Raw genomic sequence first — 21,188 nt, 5'->3', positions numbered from 1 at the left:
TGGCCTTTCTCACTTTATCCCTACGTGTTCTGACCTCAATAAGGTAGGTTTCCTTGCTAATCCCTTCCATCTTCCACTCTTTGTAGGCTTTCTGCTTTTTCTTAATCACCTCTCTGAGATCCAGCTTGGTCTACAACTCCTGCCTATGATTTTTCCCCTTTTCTTGGGGAAGTTTTTTTTACAGCATTTCTGAATTTACAGGCTCCAGATACCCAGTTGGGTTATATATGTTTGGTTTAAAAATAAGAATTAGTAATGTGGGAATTAGACTGAATGCACAGTAAATCTAATCATCTAAAGTGATTTTTTTTTTCACACAGAAGTGCCGTAGGGGCTTCTGTGCTCTACTACACTTTAACAATTGGCAACAAAATACCCTCAGATTGCAAGGTGGTGGGACAGGGCTGCAGTTTTTCTCTACCTGAACAAAAAGAAAATCACTTTTTGACTGGAGCTGTTTTATCAGAGCTGGAAAAGGATATTCTTGCCCAGTAAATAACTAAAAAAAAATTCAAAAACTGTAACTTCTCATAATTCTTAAGTATGTGTCACAAGGGAAGCTAATCCAAAAACCAAAGCAGAAATGCAATTCATTCCATCAACAAGCTTTTCTTTGTTTATTTACATCTATTATAGAGTCATCTAAGCTACATGTACTGTAAATAAGTGCCTTTCAAGCTCCTGATGATTTTTTACATTTTTATTTTTTATTTAATTTTATTTTCCCAAAGTTTTAACTTATCCATACAGACATATTCAAATACAATTACAAAGAAAATTCAACAGGAGTCGGGATTTAACAATAGCACAGTATAAAAATATTCATAGATAAATATTCCTAAGCATTCTAAGGTAAATAATAAACTAGGTGACTTTAATGTGAATGGTGAATGTAAAGACTAAAGTCACAGCCTTCACTCAGGCCTAAATCCTGTGGCCTGTAAAAGTCCTCAAAAGTAGCAGAATCATTGTGTTTACACCACACAGCGGACTCCCAACCATAGAAGCACTTTGCAATGGGGACGCAGCTCCTCCAGATAATGAAGAACACTGATCTTTGCTGATTCAGTCACTACTACTGCATAGGATGGAGTTAGGAGCAGGGAAGGAATTAAACTATATGGAGCCACTGTCCAGGAGGAGGAGTACAGTCCTTACTCCCTGACTTTCACTGAGTACACAGCCCATTTATTTTGCCTGTATACAGAGGTCAAAATTTGGCTCTCTGACCTTCCTCAGGCCAAATTTCCACTTAGTTCAGTCAGTGTTATCTGAGCACAGATTTAAGAGTTTGATTCAACCAAAACCCAGATTCTGCAACTGGATCTACCCTGAGGGACCCAGACATCCAGGCAAACAAAGCTCCATTCATTGAAGGGGGACTCTGTGGGGACACAGGGATCTGCCTGTACGGATCCAGTTTCATGAATAGCATCTCAGAGACCTAGCAGAAGGGGGAAATTGCATTAGAGAATGATCAATAATATTTTCTTAAAGGTGTAGTGAAATACTTTTCAAAATAAATAAGTAGAACAAATTAAGAATCCCTCTCCAGTAGTAGAATAGGCATATAGGCCTAGCATTTATAAACAAATACATTTAAAACAAATTATCAAAGAGTCCATTCATCCTTTACTTACCTGCCAAGACCTGACTTACCTGCCAAGATTCTATATTTCTCCTGATAGAGTTGACAACATCCCTAAGACTCCCCTAAAGTAAAACAAGTTTGTGGCAGATTCCTGCATTTTTTTCAGTAAATATTAGTGACATCAGCTACTGCAGGAATAATACACACCTCTACCCCGATATAACGCAACCCGATATAACACGGATTCGCATACAACGCGGTAAAGCTCTGACATGCTGCTCTGAGCAGCATGTTAAGGGTGCCGGGCCAGGCCGGAGCTGCGGGGTTTGATAAGGGGCAGAGGGTCTCGGGGGCAGTCAGGGGCTCCCTCCCCCACGGTCTGGGAGGCAGGAGCTGTGGGAGGGCATTTTTGGGGGCCCTGAAGTCCCAGTGTGGCCCGGGGGATTAGCGGGGGGCTGAAAGCAGCCCGCCCTGCTTCCCTTGCCCTGGTCCCAGCCGTGTCACTCGGAGGAAGGGGTTTGGGGGAAGGAATCCCTCTGCACTCACCAGGAGCGGCGGAAGCGGAGCAGCCCAGCCCCAGCCCGGCTCCACTCCGCCAGCTCTGCTTCCCACAGCAGGTGAATACGGGGGGCGTCCTTTCCCCAACCTCCCTGCAGTCACTGACGGTGGGAAGCGGAGCGCCGCGGCTTGGAGCTGGCAGAGTGGAGCGGACTGGGGCCAGGCTGCTCCGCTTCCCGCCGCTGCCGGTGAGTGTCTGTTGGGTGGGGGGTGGGGGTGGATAGGAGTCGGAGCAGTCAGGGGATGGGATTGGGTAAGGGGTGGGGTCCTGGGGGTGATTAGGGACGGGGGTCTCTGGAGGGTGCAGTCAGGGAACAAGGAACGGGGCGGGGGAGGAAAGCAAGTTTGATATAACGTGGTCTCACCTATAATGTGGTGAGATTTTTTGTCTCCCGAGGACCGCGTTATATCGGGGTAGAGGTGTACAACCTAGAACTCAAATCTTGTCAGTAAAAATGACTTTCCGTTCATCTTTGAAAAGGAAGATTGAGCATTTACTTCAGCAAATACTATGTAATAATAATGTGCTTACTGCTTATATAATCCTTTTCATCCATACATGTTAAACTGATTTGCAAATGAGGGTAGGGAGCATTATCCCCACTTTACAAATGAGGAAACTAAGGTTCAGAGAAGTGAATTGCCCACGGTCACAATGCAAATCAGTGGCAGAGTATGGAATAGAACTGGTTTCCAGTCCTTATCACCTTGGCCATACTGTTCATTCTTTACATTATTTTTTCAGTTTTGTTGTGAAAATTACATAGAACATATGAATTTTCATACAATTACATACTACTTTGAAGATGTATTATTGAACGGAAAGTACTCTGGGTTGCTTCTTGCACATCTTTTTTATTATTGTTTGAAATCGCATCCATATCTTTCAGTACTGGTGGAGTTTGAATATACAGTCAAAACATGCTGTTGTTGCTTTTCTTGTTACTACATGCAAAAACACACAAACTGAATTTTACCAGTTTAAAATACTGCATGCACAAATCACTGCATGGGGGGAGGGATAGCTCAGTGGTTTGAGCACTGGTCCTGCTAGTGAAGGCAGGGGGCTGGACTAGATGACCTTTCAAGGTCCCTTCCAGTTCTAGGAGATTGGTATATCTCCAATTATTACCACCTACTGCATATGACTGTTACGTTTGTTCTAAGCAATTAATTGGCTGTCTGCGCACATGTTAAACATGAATCTGTAAAGTATATTACATCCACTCATAAATAACAATATAAAATTCTAAACCTATTTGCATTCACTCGTCTCTTCTTAAATTACTTAAAATACACCTAAAGACAAGTGCTGGCACATTAGGCTTAATATAGCAACAGGCCGTCATTTTAAATAACAAAATATATCAGTGGGGGAAAAAACTGTTTTGCAATAATACACATTTCTTTCTTTCATAGGCCATGATCCTGCAATGGGATCTGCTAATGCAATCTTTCATATCCATGAAAAGTCCCATTCATTTCACTTGGTGATGATTGAATGATTACTTGGTGGTACATTAAAATATGTTTGTTTAATGTTGCTGCAAAGGTTGTGCTGTCTGTAGGCTGTCATGTTTGTCACCACAGTGCAGCATAAGGGCCTGCCCCTGCTCTTATTCAAGTCAGTGATCAAAACTCCCATTGACATTAATGCAAACAAGATCAGGCTTTATATGAAACTGGTGTCTCTTCCAAGCTATGCCTAACTGTCTAAAATGTGTGCTCAAAAACCTAGAATACTTTGTCTTTCTGATACATTTTTGAAAATACTGTCTGTAGAATAACTGGAGTATAAAAAGCAAAAATCTCTGTTCACTCACTGAACTGAGAAGATCCAGATATTGCTTTGCAATCACTGCTCTTCTCTTGCGTCCAGAAAAGATCACCAGGCTTGCAAGGTTCCCAAATCCCTAGCTAAAAAATTGTGTTCTTCCCATAGTTTAGCTTTGCTCTCTGCACTTCACCTCCCTCAGCCTCCACACGTTTTCTTTAACTTGTCCTTGGGCAACCTCTGAATACAATAGAGATAACAGCATTCCTTGGAGGGCTTCAGAGTCCTCCCACCATACTTCCTTTGTTACTGGAGTCCCAGATCCCTGCTGGACCAGAATGGTGCCTGAGGCATGGTCTTGATCATTTGACTCGCTGGGATGCGGTTGCACTACAGTGTTCTGCCTGTGGGTGCCTGTTAAATACCCAGTTGAACTGGAGGTACCTCTGTCACAGAGTGCAGGGGAGTCAGGGCCCTGTACCCCCGGCTTCCTGCGATTCACCATGACTCTCAGCCAGCCAGTAAAGCAGAAGATTTATTTGGATGACAGGAACACAGTCCAGAACAGGTTTTGCAGGCACAGACAACAGGATCCTCCCCAGTTAGGTCCATCTTGGGGTCCCAGGAGCATCACAGCCCCCTTGGGGGAGGGGGTCAGACCCTGGCTGTGCTTCCCTCCATTCCCCAGTCAGCTCCTGAAAAAAAAACCTCACACTCTCCAGCCTTTGTTCAGCTTCTCGGGCAGAGGTGTCACCTGGCCTCTAACCCCTTCCTGGGTTCTCACATTACATGCTTAGGTATTTTCTCTCCAGCCAGTCTCCCATCTCCCAGTGCAGATCGTCCTCCCAGAGCAACACCCCCCACTCAGCATTCACAGAGCATAGTAAGAACAGGCCCAGTTCGTCACAACCTTATATAGGCAGAAGCAGCATTTTCATTGATCTTACTTTGAGATCTAACCATCCTGAGATCTCTGTTGTCTGACACGGTGATATTTTTATTGCTTGAATGTCATTCGGGTATGGTACTTTGAGGCCATTTAGTCCAAAGCCCTGCTAATGCATGTTTTGATAAGCTTTGTAAGTTTCTGACTGATTTGTGTTGTTATTTAAGTGGGGTGTGGGAGGGTATTGGCACTTCAGTTTAATAATAAGGTACATAACCAGGTTAAGTAAAATATAAAAACTAAAAATGTCTAGATGTTCCATAACAGTCCAGCATTCCCATTTCACACCCATTCTGTCTTTATTTGAATCCATCCCACTTTCATTCAAGCTGGAGCAAGGTTCAGCAAGCCCTGGCACATGTAGATATACTATCAAAGAAGTGTGGTGTGTGCAGTGGCAGATCCAGCTATTATTAAAGGTCTGTGGATGCAGGACCCGTCTCATTTTAAGCTACAGTTATCAGCAAAATCTTTGCTGGTCCTCTGCTCTTTTGAACTATCTTACATGATTCCATGGACTCTTTTAGCTCCTATATCTGCCAGTAAGTGTGATTTGGAAGATAGAGCCCTGAAAGCATGAAGAACAGAATGCTTGGCATGAACTCTCATTAAAATTCTTTCTGCTGTTAGGGAACAATTTATATGCAGATAACTAGTGCAAGCCTGCTGGGCAATCGGGAACTTTCCTGACAATGCTCTGTACTCTACAATGCACATTATGGATCTGTGACAATGGTAATATGCAAAGATTCATTGATATCAACAGAACATCACATACTGTCATCGAGCGACATTTGAATATTTCACCTGATGAATTTTATTACATATTTTGAATAAACTATGTAGTACATTGTTTCCACCATCCATGTAGCTTATAGAAGTAGGTGGGTCATTCCTGAATATATTCAAATTTCACGAAAGTTTACTAATAAACTTGTTTATTCTCAGTTATTCACACAGCTGTTCTATCATCAAAATAGTATGCTCTCTGTCCTTGAAAACATTGTTCAAAGGAATTGTTACAATGCATGTAACCACTTGTCGAGTAATAACTTGGCTCTTTCCATTTAAAAAGAAATTCCACTGCAGATAGGTTTACAGTACACTTGCAAAACTTTATTTAAATCACACAAACACAATTCTGTTCTTTTTTAAATAAAGAAAAATATTTTAAAACTGTAAGCAGACAAAATGTACTTTTTTTGCTTCCACTAACTGTGTAACTACCAAACCAATTTAAATTAAGATTACCAAAAAGGAATTCCCTCTTGGGCTGGAAGCTTTTATGCTAAGCTTTTGGCTAGAAGTTAAAAATAAAAAGCTTAGCTGTTTGTAATGGAGATGCTGTTAGTCTACTGTAGCAGGACAAGCACCCTCTGCATTATAGTAAAAAGGACTTTATAATATGGCACTTGATATAAGGCATTTTTGTACTTCAGTGATTTATAGCAGTGTGTATGTGCATGTGTGTGAGAGAGAGAAACTTTAACAATCAATGAGGAATTTTATTTTTAATTTCCCTGCATTGTTTTCACACAGAGGTCACTTGTCCCTCAAAGAATATGTTCTGCTTTGTGAGGTTAATAATGCTTCTCATTCACAAATCTGGGAGATGCAGAGGATATAGGGGAAGGGGAGGGGAAGAATTATATTCACTGATAAGCCTTCTGGTGAACCTGAGGTGCAGAAAGCTTTGTTCCTTTTGCTTTACTCCATTAGGATGAACTCATCTAGCACTTCTGAAACAGGAACTTCCCTGGAAACTCACTGGTGTGACAATATCTTACATTCATTTTTTCCTTTTAGGATCACTAATTTTTGAATGTGATTGACCTTTAAACCTGTTGTTATAGGACTGTGAGAAAGAGCTCAAGAGTCTCTTTCAGCTGCCTTGGTTCCCATGTGACCTAGATGGAGAATAGATTCAAAATACTGTTCCTCCCTAGGCAATAGGAGACAGAAGAGACAAGCACTGTCACTTCTGAACAGGCTAGTGCTGGAGTAAATTCAGTATGAAAAAGGAAAGAGTTCCTGTGAATTGCAACTCCTCCTTTGGAGCTTGGATTATTACGGGAAGAGGATTTCAGAGGGTTTTTTTTTTTTTTTACACAAATCTCACTTTGAAATGGAATACGTGGAGTGTGAGCTTTATAAGGGCAACTGAAGTTTCACTGCTAAAAATACTTGAGGAATTTTTCAAAATGAGCATTGTTATGAAGCCAAGATCCCGATCTACCAGCTCCTTAAGGACTGCAGATACAATTTGGTAATGTTTTTTGTTTTTTTTTCTGATGATCTCACCCTACACCCTCATTCTCACACACAAACACACTGAAAAAGTGGCTGTATTTAATGCTGTTTTGACAGATTTTGCATGGGTACTAGAAATGCTCAGCTGTTAAGATTAATTGAATAATTTATAGCAAAAAACAAAATTAGTGTGCTACTCCTTGTACAACATTGTGTTCCTTCTTATTGAATAAGGAACGTAGATTATTAATTAGTCACATTTAATAATACTTTTAATTCACTTGAGACACTATTTAATATGTGACACTTGATCTGAATTATAACTTTAGTTGCTGAAATCAAACTTGCAGATTTGTAGTCTCATAGGTAAAATGAAAATGGTAGTTTTCACTGGCTATTTTTGGATATGTATACACAGTTCATGGGTTTTGTTGCACTAAAAGACTGATTGCTCATGGATGACCGTCCACAGAAAAGACAGACAGCAGCTAAAGTGACATAAAGTGAAATTCTGCGCTGCATTATGGATTATGCATTTTTTCTCCACTCAGAAAAATGAAAGTTGACTACATTAGCAGTCAATACAGTGTGTTTTGTTTTCTTGTTAAATTTATCATCTGGTAATTGTCAAGGTTGTATCCTTTGTTGTTTAATTATTCTCATTACTAAACTGAGTGAACTTTGTGGAGCTTGATTAACACAGGAAGGGCAAATTTTCTAGTAGCTATACAAATACACAAATTTAGCTTGTTAGTGAATTCCCTACCTTTTTCTAACTCTCCTTCCTATGTCATACCTTATTATGGATATAAAAAACCTACAGTATTTTAGAGTAATGGTTCAGAACCCTGCACTGACACTATAGTAAACTATGGTGTTTTGGGACCATTAAAGTAAAATTCTACAATATTTTTATTATTGCTTAGAATTAAGCAGTGTTATTTCCTAAGTGCTTTCACTGAGATGTGTAATACTAATTAGATACATATTTAGTTGTCAAACTTGTCAAGTTAACATAATTGATCTTTAGCTTATAAAAGTTTTTTGTTTTTGCCATAACTCTACAAGCTTTTTGATTGAATCACTCCAATCCATACAGTACAGGTGAAAGTGATAATAAGTGCTAACTAATTTTTTCTAGCTATCTTGTATTAAAACTAGATAAAATGGAATAGTGTTAACAATCTCAAACTATTGACCAGACTATGCAATCCTCAGAGCTTTCTCAAACAAAACCCTCACTGATGTCAGGGATAATTTTTCCTGAATAAGGACTGCAAGATGTAGCCCCAGGTATTTATTTTTTTTATTTTTGTTTTAAATGTAATAAAAATAAAAATTGCAGTGATCTTATAGATAGATAGATCTATATTTTGTACAAAATTGTGCAAAATAATGAAGGAATAATGTCCTAGAGGCCTCAACTGAGCTAAAAAAATATAATACATCTCAGTATATAGCCTCTAAATCAGTGAGACTGTATATGAATGTCTTAGTTTATATATAAGAAAACAATATGCAACTACATTAAATATTTTACTTAGAAGTGGAGAGGTTATTCAGAAATATCATTTCATAGAATCATAGAATCATAGAATATCAGGGTTGGAAGGGACCTCAGGAGGTCATCTAGTCCAACCCCCTGCTCAAAGCAGGACCAATTCCCAACTAAATCATCCCAGCCACGGCTTTGTCAAGCCTGACCTTAAAAACCTCTAAGGAAGGAGATTCCACCACCTCCCTAGGTAACCCATTCCAGTGTTTCACCACTCTCTGAGTGAAAAAGTTTTTCCTAATATCCAAGCTAAACCTCCCCCACTGCAACTTAAGACCATTACTCCTTGTTCTGTCATCGAGTACCACTGAGAACAGTCTAGATCCATCCTCTTTGGAACCCCCTTTCAGGTAGTTGAAAGCAGCTATCAAATCCCCCCTCATTTTTCCCTTCATACTGCTCTTCTTTCTCACTAAAATATCTTTCATGCTGATGTGTGTGCACCCTATAAGGTCTCTGACATGACAGCTTGATGTTCTGTCTATCTAATCTATCTTTTTTTCTCATTGTGTGGCCCCCTGTCACTGTAGCACATATTAACTAATGTACTGATCTGGTGGGACAGAATATATTTCCTGCTAATTGTGAATGTTGAATTAATGTGCACTGAGATCCATCCATTTCCTGGCAATTTAGAATCATCCTTTGTGTAGAGGAAGTGGCTGGCATGGGAATCCTTGGAAGTCTGGATCTGTGGGGCTTGCCCTGGTCTCTAGTGGTTTGAAAGTTGAACCAAGCCCTGGCCATTGCTGTGAGGGGATAAACCCTGTCTCTTATGAAAGAATTGACAGGAAAATTGCACAAGTAAAAACTCCTGGAATGCTCCAGCTCCAACACAGAACATTGGGGAGCTTTGGGAGTGTTGGGATCAGCGAATAAAATTGTCAAAAGAGCCTAGATGACTTATAATCCTAAATCACTTAGGCACCTTAGATGCATAAGTCACTTGGGCACCTTTGAAATTTTTATTCAGTGTCATCATTTCAAACCAGGATGGTGATGAAAGTTGAATCTAGACAAATTCAATCTGCAGATAAGGTGTAAATTTTTAATACTGAGAGTAATTAGCCATTGGAATAATTTATCAAGGGTCATGGTAGATTCTCCATCACTGACAATTTTTAAATCGAGATTGGATGTTTTTAAAAAAGAGATGATCTAGGAATTACTTAGAAAAAGTTATATGGCCTATTATATACGGGGTGGGGGTGGGGTACCAAATTAGATGATCACAATGGTCCCTTCTAGCCTGGGAATCTAAAGGAGCTTTTTAATGACCTGAAAATCAGAAAGGAATCATACACAAAATGGAAACATGGATGAATTGCTAAGGAGGAGTACAGAAGAATATAGGGACAACATCAGAAATGCTAAGGCACAAAATGAGTTATACCTAGAAAGGGACATAAAAGGCAATAGGAAGAGGTTCTTTCAATATGTTAACAGCAAGAGAAAGATTAAGGAAAGTGTAGGTCCTCTACTTAGTGGGGAATGAGAGCAACTATCTAATGACATCAAGAAGGCTTCAGTCTTCACTAAAAAGGTTAATGGTGACCAGATACTCAACACAATTAATATTAACAATAAAGGGGAAGGAACACAAATGGAAACAAAAGGAACATGTTAAAGAAGGTAAATTTGATGTATTCAAGTCAGCAGGGGCAGCTGAAATCCATGCTAAGGTACTTAAGGAACCATCTGAACCAATCTCAGAACCACTAGCAATTATCTTTGAGAACCCATGGAGGACAGATGAGGTTTCAGAAGACTAGAGAAGGGCAAAATAGTACCTATCTTTCAAAAAAAGGAACAAAAAGGACCCGGGGAATTGTAAACCATTCAGCCTAACTGTAATACCTGGAAAGATTTGTAACCACCTGGAGGTTAACAGTATTATAAGAAATAGCCAGCATGGATTTGACCAGAAGAAATCATGCCAAACCCACCTAGTTTTCCTCTTTGACAGGGATACTGGCCTAGTGGATGGGGGGAAGCAGTAGATATGATATATTTTGATTTTAATAAGGCTTTTGCCACAGTTCCGTGTGGTAGTCTCATAAGCAAAGCAGGGAAATGCAGACTAGATGAAATTACTATAAGGTGGGTGCACAACTGCTTGAAAAACTCAAGGATTGTAGTTTATCAATGGTTTGCTATCAATCTGCTATCCAGTAGTGTCCTACAGGGGTCAGTTCTGGGTCCGGTACTGCTCCATATTTTCATTAATGACATGTATAATGGAATGGAAAGTATCATTATAAAATGTATGGATTGCACCAGGTTGTAAGCACTTTGGAGGACAGGATTAGAATTCAAAATGCCAAATTGGAGAGTTGGTCTGAAATCATCATGATGAAATCTAATAAAGACAAATGCAAAAAACCTACACTTTGGAAGGAAAAATCAAATGCACAACTACAAAATGGGAAATAACTGGCTATGTTGTAGTACTGCTGAAAAGGATCTGGAGGTTATAGGGGATCACATATGAACATGAGTCAACAACATGCTGCAGTTCCAAAAAAAAAAAAAGGCTAATATTCGGGGGTGTACAGGAGGTATTTGTCCCTCTGTACTCATTAGAACCTCAGCTGGAGTACTGTGCCAATCAGAGCTCCACACTTTAGGAAAGATTTGTACACATTAGAGAGTCCAGAGGAGAGCAGCAAAAATGATAAAAAGTTTAGAAAACCTGGCTTGCGGGGAAAAACAAACAAACAAACAAAAAAACCTGGGCATGTTTAGTTTTGGGAAAAGAAGACTGAAAGAGGACTGGATAACTGTCTTCAGATATATTGAGGGCTCTTATAACGAGGATAGTGATCCATGTCCTCTGAAGGGAAGACGAGAAGTAATGGGCTTAATCTGCAGCAATGGAGATTCAAGTCAGACATTAGGAAAAACTTTCTAACTGTAAGAGTAGTTAAGCTCTAGAACAGGCTTCCAAGGGAAGTTGTGGAATCCCCATCATTGGAGGTTTTTAAGGACAGATTGGACAAACAACTGTCAGGGATGGTCTAGGTCCTGCCTCTGCTTGGTCCTTCCTCTGCTCAGGGGGCTGGACTTGATGACTTCTTGAGGTTTCTTCCAGGCCTACATTTGAATGATTCTGTTATTCTATAATGGAAACAGATCATTGCTTTTAATGAGAAAAAATGAGAAGAATTAATTGTTTGTTTTGCAGTAATAAAATAATTTGACATCACTTAAGGCTGCCTCTCATTCCTAACTTCACAAAGTTGGTGTTTCAAGTTGGTGCTGGTGTTTCAGCAGCAGAGCCTGCAACTGCTGCATGATATCGGCTTTTGAATTAAATAACATTGGCATGACATTTATATTAATGAGGAGAAATACCAAAATAAAAAAGCAATTCACTGTGAGGTAAATTCTTGGTTAAATCCGAAATAGGTGTACTTAGAGTGCAGCTATGCAATCAGAATGACTTTTAGTTACTTATTATTGGTAAGCAGAGATCGCTATGTGGGGACCAGAGTTTCCATTCTGCTGAAAATTTTGCATTTCCAGATTTATTTAGTTTGGAAATGGAGAACTGGGAGCCAGCTCACCAGAGAGCAGAGCCAGGGAGCCATGTAGCCCACAAGCTGGCTAGCCCAAAAGCCCCGCCACCCACTAGTTGAACAGTCAAGTAGCCTGAGAGCCCAGGGAGCCAGACCACCGAACTGCAAACTGACCAGCTCCTGGAAACAAGTCAGGAGCTGACCAGGCTGTCAGTCTGAATGGTCTCTATTGGACGTTTTGACAAAAGCTACATGTTCCCATAGAACATTTCAATTTAGTCAAATCAGCATTTCCGATGGAAAACTGTTCTCTCAGAAAATGCTTGTTTCATTTTCATTAAATGCAATTATAGTTTACCTTATTAACTGAGTTTTTGTGGAGTGATTTTGCTGCAATTCACCCCTCAGATGCTATCACAAGGTGGTCTCTTTTTTCTTTGAAAATTGAGCAACTGATGTGAAAGAGGAAGGATGATGGTACCTTTTGAAATAGAGGAGTTAGAGAGCAAGTTAAAATAGCCTCTCTAGTCACTTAAAGGAAGCCATTTTGCCATCTGGCGGTTAGATCATTGCAGAGTCAGCATGCATGTTTGGTTTGGAAGGAGGAAAGTGAAAATTACCCCCTCTTCAGGGACTTATAAACAGAAGTCTTCTGAAAGGACAAAAGAGTTGATTCTCCTGCCACACTGGAATAAATCGGGATTAATTCCATTGACATCAATGGGGTTGATTTTCCACTCATACTGATGTGAATCAGGAGTAACTTCACTGAAGTCCAGGGTATTGGACCAGTGTAAAATTAATGTAAATGAGAAAAAAAATCAGGTCTTATGTATACTTCCGACTGCTGTGGTCAGTCACAAGCATGCAAGTAGATTCTGTAGTCTCAGGTTACAGATAATATACTGTGTATTGTCCTCTTAGAAGCTAGAAATTCTTTACTGAGATGATCCCTATATGATGGTACACACAAAGCAGCAACTGATTATTTTGAGAATAAAAATTATTTAACAGTTTTGCTGTAACATTAGTATGATTTCTTGCTGTTGAAAAAGCTATTAGCATATTTAACAGTGGATTGAGGTTTATTAATTCCTGAGAAGATGCCATCAATGTTTTATTTTGTGCCATTTCCTGTAAGAGTCATGTTTTGTATCTAATAACATAGATATTTTATATTTTTCTCAAACATTATGGAAGTCTAACAAAGTGAGAAAATCAACTATCCCATGCTATCCTACATATTCCTTGCAAACCTACATTGGAAGTTTGTTCTTCCCACTTAATTTCTAGTATCAGAGGGGTAGCCGTGTTAGTCTGGTTCTGTAGAAGCAGCAAAGAATCCTGTGGCACCTTATAGACTAACAGACGTTTTGCAGCATGAGCTTTCGTGGCTTGCATCCGAAGAAGTGGGTATTCACCCATGAAAGCTCATGCTGCAAAACGTCTGTTAGTCTATAAGGTGCCACAGGATTCTTTGCTACTTAATTTCTACTGTGTTTTGGGACTTGTACCAATATGAGTCAGCTTAGTTAAGTAAAATACCCGTTTTGTGGTTTTTAATTAAATGTATTTCATAATATATGGAGATATACCTATCTCATAGAACTGGAAGGGACCCTGAAAGGTCATTGAGTCCATCCCCCTGCCTTCACTAACAGGACCAAGTACTGATTTTTCCCCACATCCCTAAGTGGCCCCCTCAAGGATTGAACTCGCAACCCTGGGTTTAGCAGGCTAATGTTCAAACCACCGAGCTATCCCTCCCCTGTAAAATGTGCCAAATTGACAACAGCAGAGACAGAAATCATCTATCCATAAAAAAATAATATATTGTCTTGTATTTCGTGGCTGTGGGCCTGAGTCTGCAGACTTTTTTGCTTGAATAGTTGAAGTTGGTAGGAATACGCACATAAATAAAGACTGCGGGAGCAGGCCATGAATTATTACTTGCTGACAGTGTGAGAATACTCAAGACAACGCTAACAGACTAGCAGTATTTAAACTGGAAAGATTTAAGAGTGCAGATAAACTGTTGATAAATCTATGAAGTTTGATTGCTTCAGTTACTTCAACTGTAGCTAAACTAGCACCCAACAAAAAGCTGTTATTGAAATCAATCTGTAAAGCTTTGTGTTGTAATATAGCTTCTACTCAAAACATACCAATCATTCAGAAAAGCACATTTAGTATTAGAATATATTGTAAAGACGTAGTGGGGTGGTGGTGGTTGGATTTTTTTAGATCCTATTTCTTTATGAGGAGATGTGGAGAGACAACAGTCTCTCCATAGTTATAAAATTGCACTTGATTTCTGTTGTGAGGCCCATTTTTACACTCTAGTCTCCCTTTTCTTCACCCTATATTCTAAATCCCTCAAATGCCCACTGGGCTTGAAAGTTTGTATGTACTGTGTTAGGTCAGGGAAGACTTTAAAAAATAAATTGAACATGAATCAATTAACATTGAGATGGAAACGATGAAATACAAGTGGTTTAAAATACATGAATTTTTTTCTAGCTTCTAGTCAAATCCTATCTAAAAACCAGTTGGTCTAAAATCTTCAACTTTGTTTTATTTAGAGAAAGTTAAGGGGTAACTTGATTACAGTCTATAAATATCTACATGGGGAACAAACATTTAATAATAAGCTCTTTGATCTAGCAGAGAAAAGTTTAATGTGATCCAATGGCTGGAAGCTGAAGCTAGACAAATTCAGACTGGAAATAAGATCTAAGTTTTGAATGGTGAGAGTAGGCAACCATTGGAACAATTTACCAAGAGTTGTGATTAATTCTCCATCATGGATCATTTTAAAATCAAGATGGGATGTTTTTTCTAAAATATCTTCTCTGGGAATTGTTTTGGGGAAGTTCTGTGGCCTGTGTTATACAGGAGGTCAGACTAGATGATCCAAATGATCCCTTCTGGCCTTGGAATCTATGAATACTTGATGAGATCTAGCAAATAGGGCTAGATGTTAAATGTTAGTTTTCAAGTTAATCACTAGTCATTTGATCAGATTTTGGAACTTCTTCATGATCTGACAACATTCAGGAAATTCTTCATGACAGCGATAATTGGGCCAAGGTTCTAATACATCTCAGAAGCTGTTTCGGTATTCTGGTACAGCTGTTTCTCCAGCATACATAGAAACGCAATCCTCCTAAGCACTTCACTTCAACCTGTTCAAACACACAGAACCTTCTTTCCCCAGCAAGTGCAAACACGAAACCACAATTCTCCCACAGCCCACAACAGACTACTTCCAATTTTTCACTACAAACACAAGCTGGACTTCACACACAAATTTATCCTCACAGCCACTCCATGCACAGATATACAGAATTATCCCTCCCATCAAACCTATCACTGAACCAGCTGGACTGAAGTTTTGTTAAGACTTCAGCGATAGTTTTGAGGAAACTGGTATAGTTCTACTAAATATAAGGCCAACATATAAATAGCACACTTACGATATAATGTAATATAATGATGGAGAATAAATAGCTTCCTATTTAGAAGTATGAGGATGTTTCCTTCAGAACTTTAAAAATTAGAAAAATGTCAAAAAAAAAGTTTGTATAGGCTGAAGTTTATGTTGAGAAAGTATCAATAATTTAAAGGGGAAAAAGAAGCGAACAATATTGTTCAAAATACCCAAACATTAGAAAACCAGGAAAAATACAAGTTAAGGCTAAACTTTTAAAAATCACCAACTTTTTAAAGCAATAAAACTTAGTTAAGGTACAAGAAAAACCTCCATTATCATAAACATAACTCAGCCACTGTTGAGGAGGCAACAAAGGTTTTGTTCTGAGAGTTTTTGTAATACACAAGCTACACAGGAAAACTATGAATGTCCCTATACAAACATCTCAGAGTTTTGATGACATAACAAACTACTCATCTTCTGCTCTCATGGTTACTCTGATTCCATCAGAACTTCTTAGTGGTTCTGTAGTCTTGTAGTTCAAACTTACATGTGTAATGGTGTGCAATGGGGTGTTTATAAGCTGGAACATACAACACAATTTACAGTTGGATTCCTGCTCACTTTTGTGTGTTGTGACTGGTGATGTCATAAGGATGAATGTCTTCATCTCTCACTATCTGCTTATATGCTGTAATAACAATATTTGAAATGTTTTTGCTTTTGTAAGATCTTTTGTAAATTCAATTCCAAAAAAGTACTTATAAGAAACTTTTCCAAGGAATGAGCCAAACTGTAGCACTACAAAGACTTCTTAACTATTAGAGGGGTAGCTGTGTTAGTCTGGATCTATAAAAAGCAACAAAGGGTCCCGTGGCACCTTATAGACTATAAGATGCCACAGGACTCTCCGTTGCTTCTTAACTATTGCTAAGTATACGGCATCACCGAGGCATTCCCGCATTGCCATTCGAGACTTCCAAGTATTTCTTCGTCCCCCTATTTCCCTGACTTCATATCTACTTACTCATTTTCCTGCTTATTCTACTCCAGCAGTCATTGCCTCGTCTCTGAGCACTTTCCACAATTATGGGTTACTCATACTGCCCCTCCTAGCCAAAACTTTTACTTCTTCCTCCCATTGAGCTGTTACCACTTGGAATTAAATCTTACTTTTCATCTTCTTTCTGTAAAAACCTTTGGAATATTCTGCTTGACAGATGTCTGATGCTGTCCTCTAGTCTCATTTAAGTCTCTTGTGAACACTTACTTCTATGATACCTGCAATGAGATAATTATTTTCACAATTTTTAACTTGATCTGTTTCATTTTTCTACACTTAAAAACCACCAAAGATGTTCAAATGCCTTAAATTGAGGGCTTGTCTACGCATTCAGCGCTGCAGCAGTGCAGCTGCGCCACTGTAGTGTTTAGTGAAGATGCCACCTATGCCAACAGGAAAACGTCTCCCATCGGTGTAGGTACTCCACCTTCCTGAGAGGCAGAAGCTATGTCGATGGAAGAAGCCCTTCTGTCAACATAGCGCTGTCTGCACAGGGCGGGGGGATAGATCAGTGTAACTATGATCTTCCACACCCCGAGTGACATAATTATATAGTTCTGTCTGTAGTGTAGACCAAGCCTGAATAACCACATAATTGTATTACTGCTACTCCCATCCTTCCTAACCCCCCCATCCACTCCCTACTGTTTATCATCTTCATTTATTGTCACTTCACTTCTCAATTCATGTTAACTTTTACACAGGGTTGGAGGTGCTCACAACTTTGCACTATTAAATTTAAATATTAAATACTTTGCACTACTAAGTTTCATCCCATTTCTATTACTCCAGTTTACAAGGTCATCCAGATGTTCTTGTATGATATATGTACGTGTATCTTCTTTTCTTCTATCTCCATAAGCACCACCATTTCCAAATCATAGAATGGGCAGTGACAAACACATGCAGCATACACTTTTCCTTTGGGTTTGTTACTTAATTGCTGATGCCTCAGTATTCCTGTCACCTTTTTCACTGCCATCCATGCACACTGGGTTCTTCTTTTCAGTTCTCCAGGTCTCTCTCCAATGGCACTAAGTGTACTTTGAAGTATACAAATTCATTCTCGTTCATTGTAAATTTAGATTGTAAGTTCTTTGGGCAGGGACCATGTCTTTCAGTGTCTTCCTAGGGTATGTCTCTGCAATCGGAGGTGTAATTGCAGCATATATAGACATACCCAAACTAACTTAAATATAGCTAGCGTAAGTACCAATAGCAATGAAGTTGTGGTAGCATGGGATTCACTGCACGCTGTGCAAGCCTGCCTGGGACCCTGATTATTTACTCAGGTGGCTAGCCCGCACTGAAGTCCATGGCCTCACTACAGTTGGTACTTGCACTAGCTAGATTAAAGCTAGCTCTTGTTTGTCTACACATGTTACAATCACACTTCTGATTACAGTGCAGACATACCCTTAGAAGCACCTAGCACACCTTAAAATGCTAAAAAATAATAGTGTGTTATAAAAGTATAGTGAAGCCGGTCTTTAAAGCACTATGCAAGGCATCAACAAAAAATGTCCATTAGGATCAGCAATTTATTTAGTACATTGGGGATACTTTGGAGCAGTATTTTAGGGAGGTTGCCTGATAGGAGTAGTTTCTTGTCCAAATGTCACTTTAAAGTGAATTATATTAGCTTATAAATTACTAAATAACTAACATAAGAGAAAACTATTTACAAATACAGTATATGCACATCAGGGGAGAATGGCTTTGATATAACTTGTCTTATTAACAGCTCATTCCTTTCAATGTATTGCCAGCTTATGCGCTTGATATCAATATAAGTCAATGTAGTGTACAGGTTTGTTTGCACGTACACTAATAATTTCGAACTTCATTTTTATATCATTGCATATTTCCCAGTTTTGAAAATTGTTCATATCTCTTGTGTTGTCAGATAGAAGTTAATAACTTATTTATGGTTCTATGTGAAAAGCGGAATAAGGGTATGTATCCTCCATTGATACCATAATGTAAATGACTGAACATAAAGTACCACATTGGTAGGAGACCACCTTTTTTATAATACTTTAAAGTCCTAATTGATTCATGGAGGATATCATACAAACATATTTAAACTGAATTCTGCTTATATATATATATATATATATAAGCAGAATTCAGTTTAAATATGTTTGTATGATATATATATATATATATATATTTCATCTTGCTTTTATATTACTTATGAGGCCTTTTGCATGAAAACTCTTTAGTTCATAAAAATCTATCAGCAGTTTATTTCCAGCCTGACATAGATCCATGTATTTTAAGGCCAGAATGAGCCATTATGACCATTTAGTCTGACCTTCTGCATAACACAGACCAAATAATCTCACCCATTAATTTCTGGAATAAGCACATAACTTCTGGTTAAGATATAACATATCTTTTAGGAAGATATCCTGGCTTGATTTTAAAGATTTAAAGGTTATGGAAAATTCATGACATTCCTATGTAATTTGTTCCAGTAGTTAATTACCTTCCCCATTAAAAATGTGTGCCTTATTTCTAATCTGAATTTGTCCAACTTCAACTTCCAACGACTGTATCTATTTATGGCTTTTTGTACGAGATTAAAGAGCCATCTACTATCAGACATTTCTTCCCTGTGTGTAGATACTTGTATACCATGATTAAGTCAGCTTTTAACCTTCTCTTGGATAAACTAAATAAATTGAGCTGTTTTGTCTTTCCCTATAAGGCATATGTTCCAGACCTCGAATCATTCTTGGAGCTATTTTCTGAATGCTTTCCAATTTGTCAATATGTTTTTTTTAAGTGTGTCTACTAGAACTGGATACAGTACAGGGATGTAGACAACTTTTTTATTTTTTGGGGGGGCCTATAGACACAAAAAAATTGTTGAATATCGCATTAATGAGTAGTTTTGTATCCTGATTAAATTTGTCCACTTTCAATAAAGTGGGATAAATTAACTTATGTTCCAAACTCAGTGTTTCCTTTATTAATGCAATCCCTACAGTTTGGGGAGAGGCTAAAGCCTCCCCAAGCCTCTAGTTGTCTACACCAGTAATGATATCACTAATGCTGTATGTAGAGGCAATTCTACCTCCCTATTCCTACTTGATATTTCCCAGTTTATATATATCTATTTTCTCTCTTAGCTACAGCATTGCACTGAAAGCTCTAGTTCAATTGGTTATTTACCGTGACTCCTGACTCCTTTTCAGAGTCACTGCTTTCTAGGATGCAGTCCCCCATCTTATAAGTGTGGTCTACATTCTGTGTTCCTAGATGTAGAACCTGGCATTTAGCTGTGTTAAAACTCGTGTTCAAATGAGCCCATGGATGCCAGGTTTGTATAATTTTTGGTGGTGCCCAAAATGGGTCCAAGTCCCATCCCCCACACCTGCCTGCCTTGTAAGCCAATATATATATTTTTAAATAATGTAAAAATGGACTGGAAACAGTAAGCATTTAACAGTTTCTCTATATTGCACAATATCACTATTGTAAGAAAAATGTATTTAACTAAAAATATCAACTTTATTATTACTACTACTGCCTCCGTCATTATTTACCACTCAACCAATTTCTGTGAAATCTGTAAATGTTACCATCAATTATTTTATCATTTCTTCCAGAACAGTGATAAAGATATTGAATAGCATTGGGCCAAGGACAGATTCATGTGGGACCCCATCAGAAACCCTTCTGTTGGATGATGATTGATCCCTCATTTATAATTAATTTTTAGATATATCAGATAACCAGTTTTTAATCTATGTAATATAACCTACACTGATTTTGCATAGTCTCATTGTGGTAACAAAATACTCCTAAGTCAAATGCCTTACAAAAGTCTAAGTATATTATGTCAACAGAGTTATGTTTATCAAACAAACTTGTGATCTTATTAAAAAAACATTATCAAGTTTGTTTGACAAGACCTTCACCCACAAAGCCATGTTGACTGGCATTAATTATGCTACTATCTCTAGATTCTTTACTGACTGCATCTTATATCAACCGTTCCATCATTTTGCCCAGGACTGATGGCAGACTAACCAGCCTATCAGTTCCTGGGACATCCTATTAGTCCTTTGTAAATATTGGCACAACATTCCCCTCCTCCCATCCTCTGGAATTTTCCTGGTATTTCAAAATTTGTTAAATATTGACAGTAATTGTTCAAAGAGCTCTTCAGCCAATTATTTTAACACTCTTGGGTGAAAGCTATTTAGCCCTGTGAATTTAAAAGTGTATTACTGTCCTAATTGCTGTTTAACAACATCATTTTGATTCGTGTGTGAAACCAGCACCATTTGGTGTGGTAAAGATTCTGACCTCGGAATGAGCTTAGTTCTGTTGAAGAATAAGTAATAGAAGTGGCTGGAAATCTTAAGAAACATATATAGTTCCGTAAACAAGGAAGTGTTCTTAGTAGTGAAGGATTAAAGTGGGGAAGCACACAGTGTTGCTAAATCTTGCAATATTTGCATTTTTCTTATAGTCCAAGTCCTAAAG

The 21,188-nt window shown here is 38.5% G+C and overlaps 1 protein-coding gene across 13 annotated transcripts in view; it reads left to right on the top strand.

Moving 5' to 3' along the window:
* The window catches only part of PDE4D (phosphodiesterase 4D), a 1,085,833-nt gene that overhangs the window by 821,713 nt on the left and 242,932 nt on the right, over positions 1 to 21,188 (top strand). The window contains exon 1 of one of the 13 annotated variants that reach the window (XM_039543151.1): positions 7,056 to 7,135. The exons of the other annotated variants lie outside the window; for them this stretch is intronic. Coding sequence (XP_039399085.1) covers positions 7,071 to 7,135 — 65 coding nt within the window. The 5' untranslated portion in view covers positions 7,056 to 7,070. Of the gene's footprint in view, positions 1 to 7,055; positions 7,136 to 21,188 lie in introns of those variants that run through there. 13 annotated transcript variants of the gene reach the window in all.

This window comes from Mauremys reevesii, linkage group 6 (assembly GCF_016161935.1).
Source record: "Mauremys reevesii isolate NIE-2019 linkage group 6, ASM1616193v1, whole genome shotgun sequence".
NCBI lineage: Eukaryota > Metazoa > Chordata > Testudines > Geoemydidae > Mauremys > Mauremys reevesii.
The sequence above is the reverse complement of the archived record's forward strand: the minus strand, read 5'-3'. Positions and strand labels throughout refer to the sequence as shown.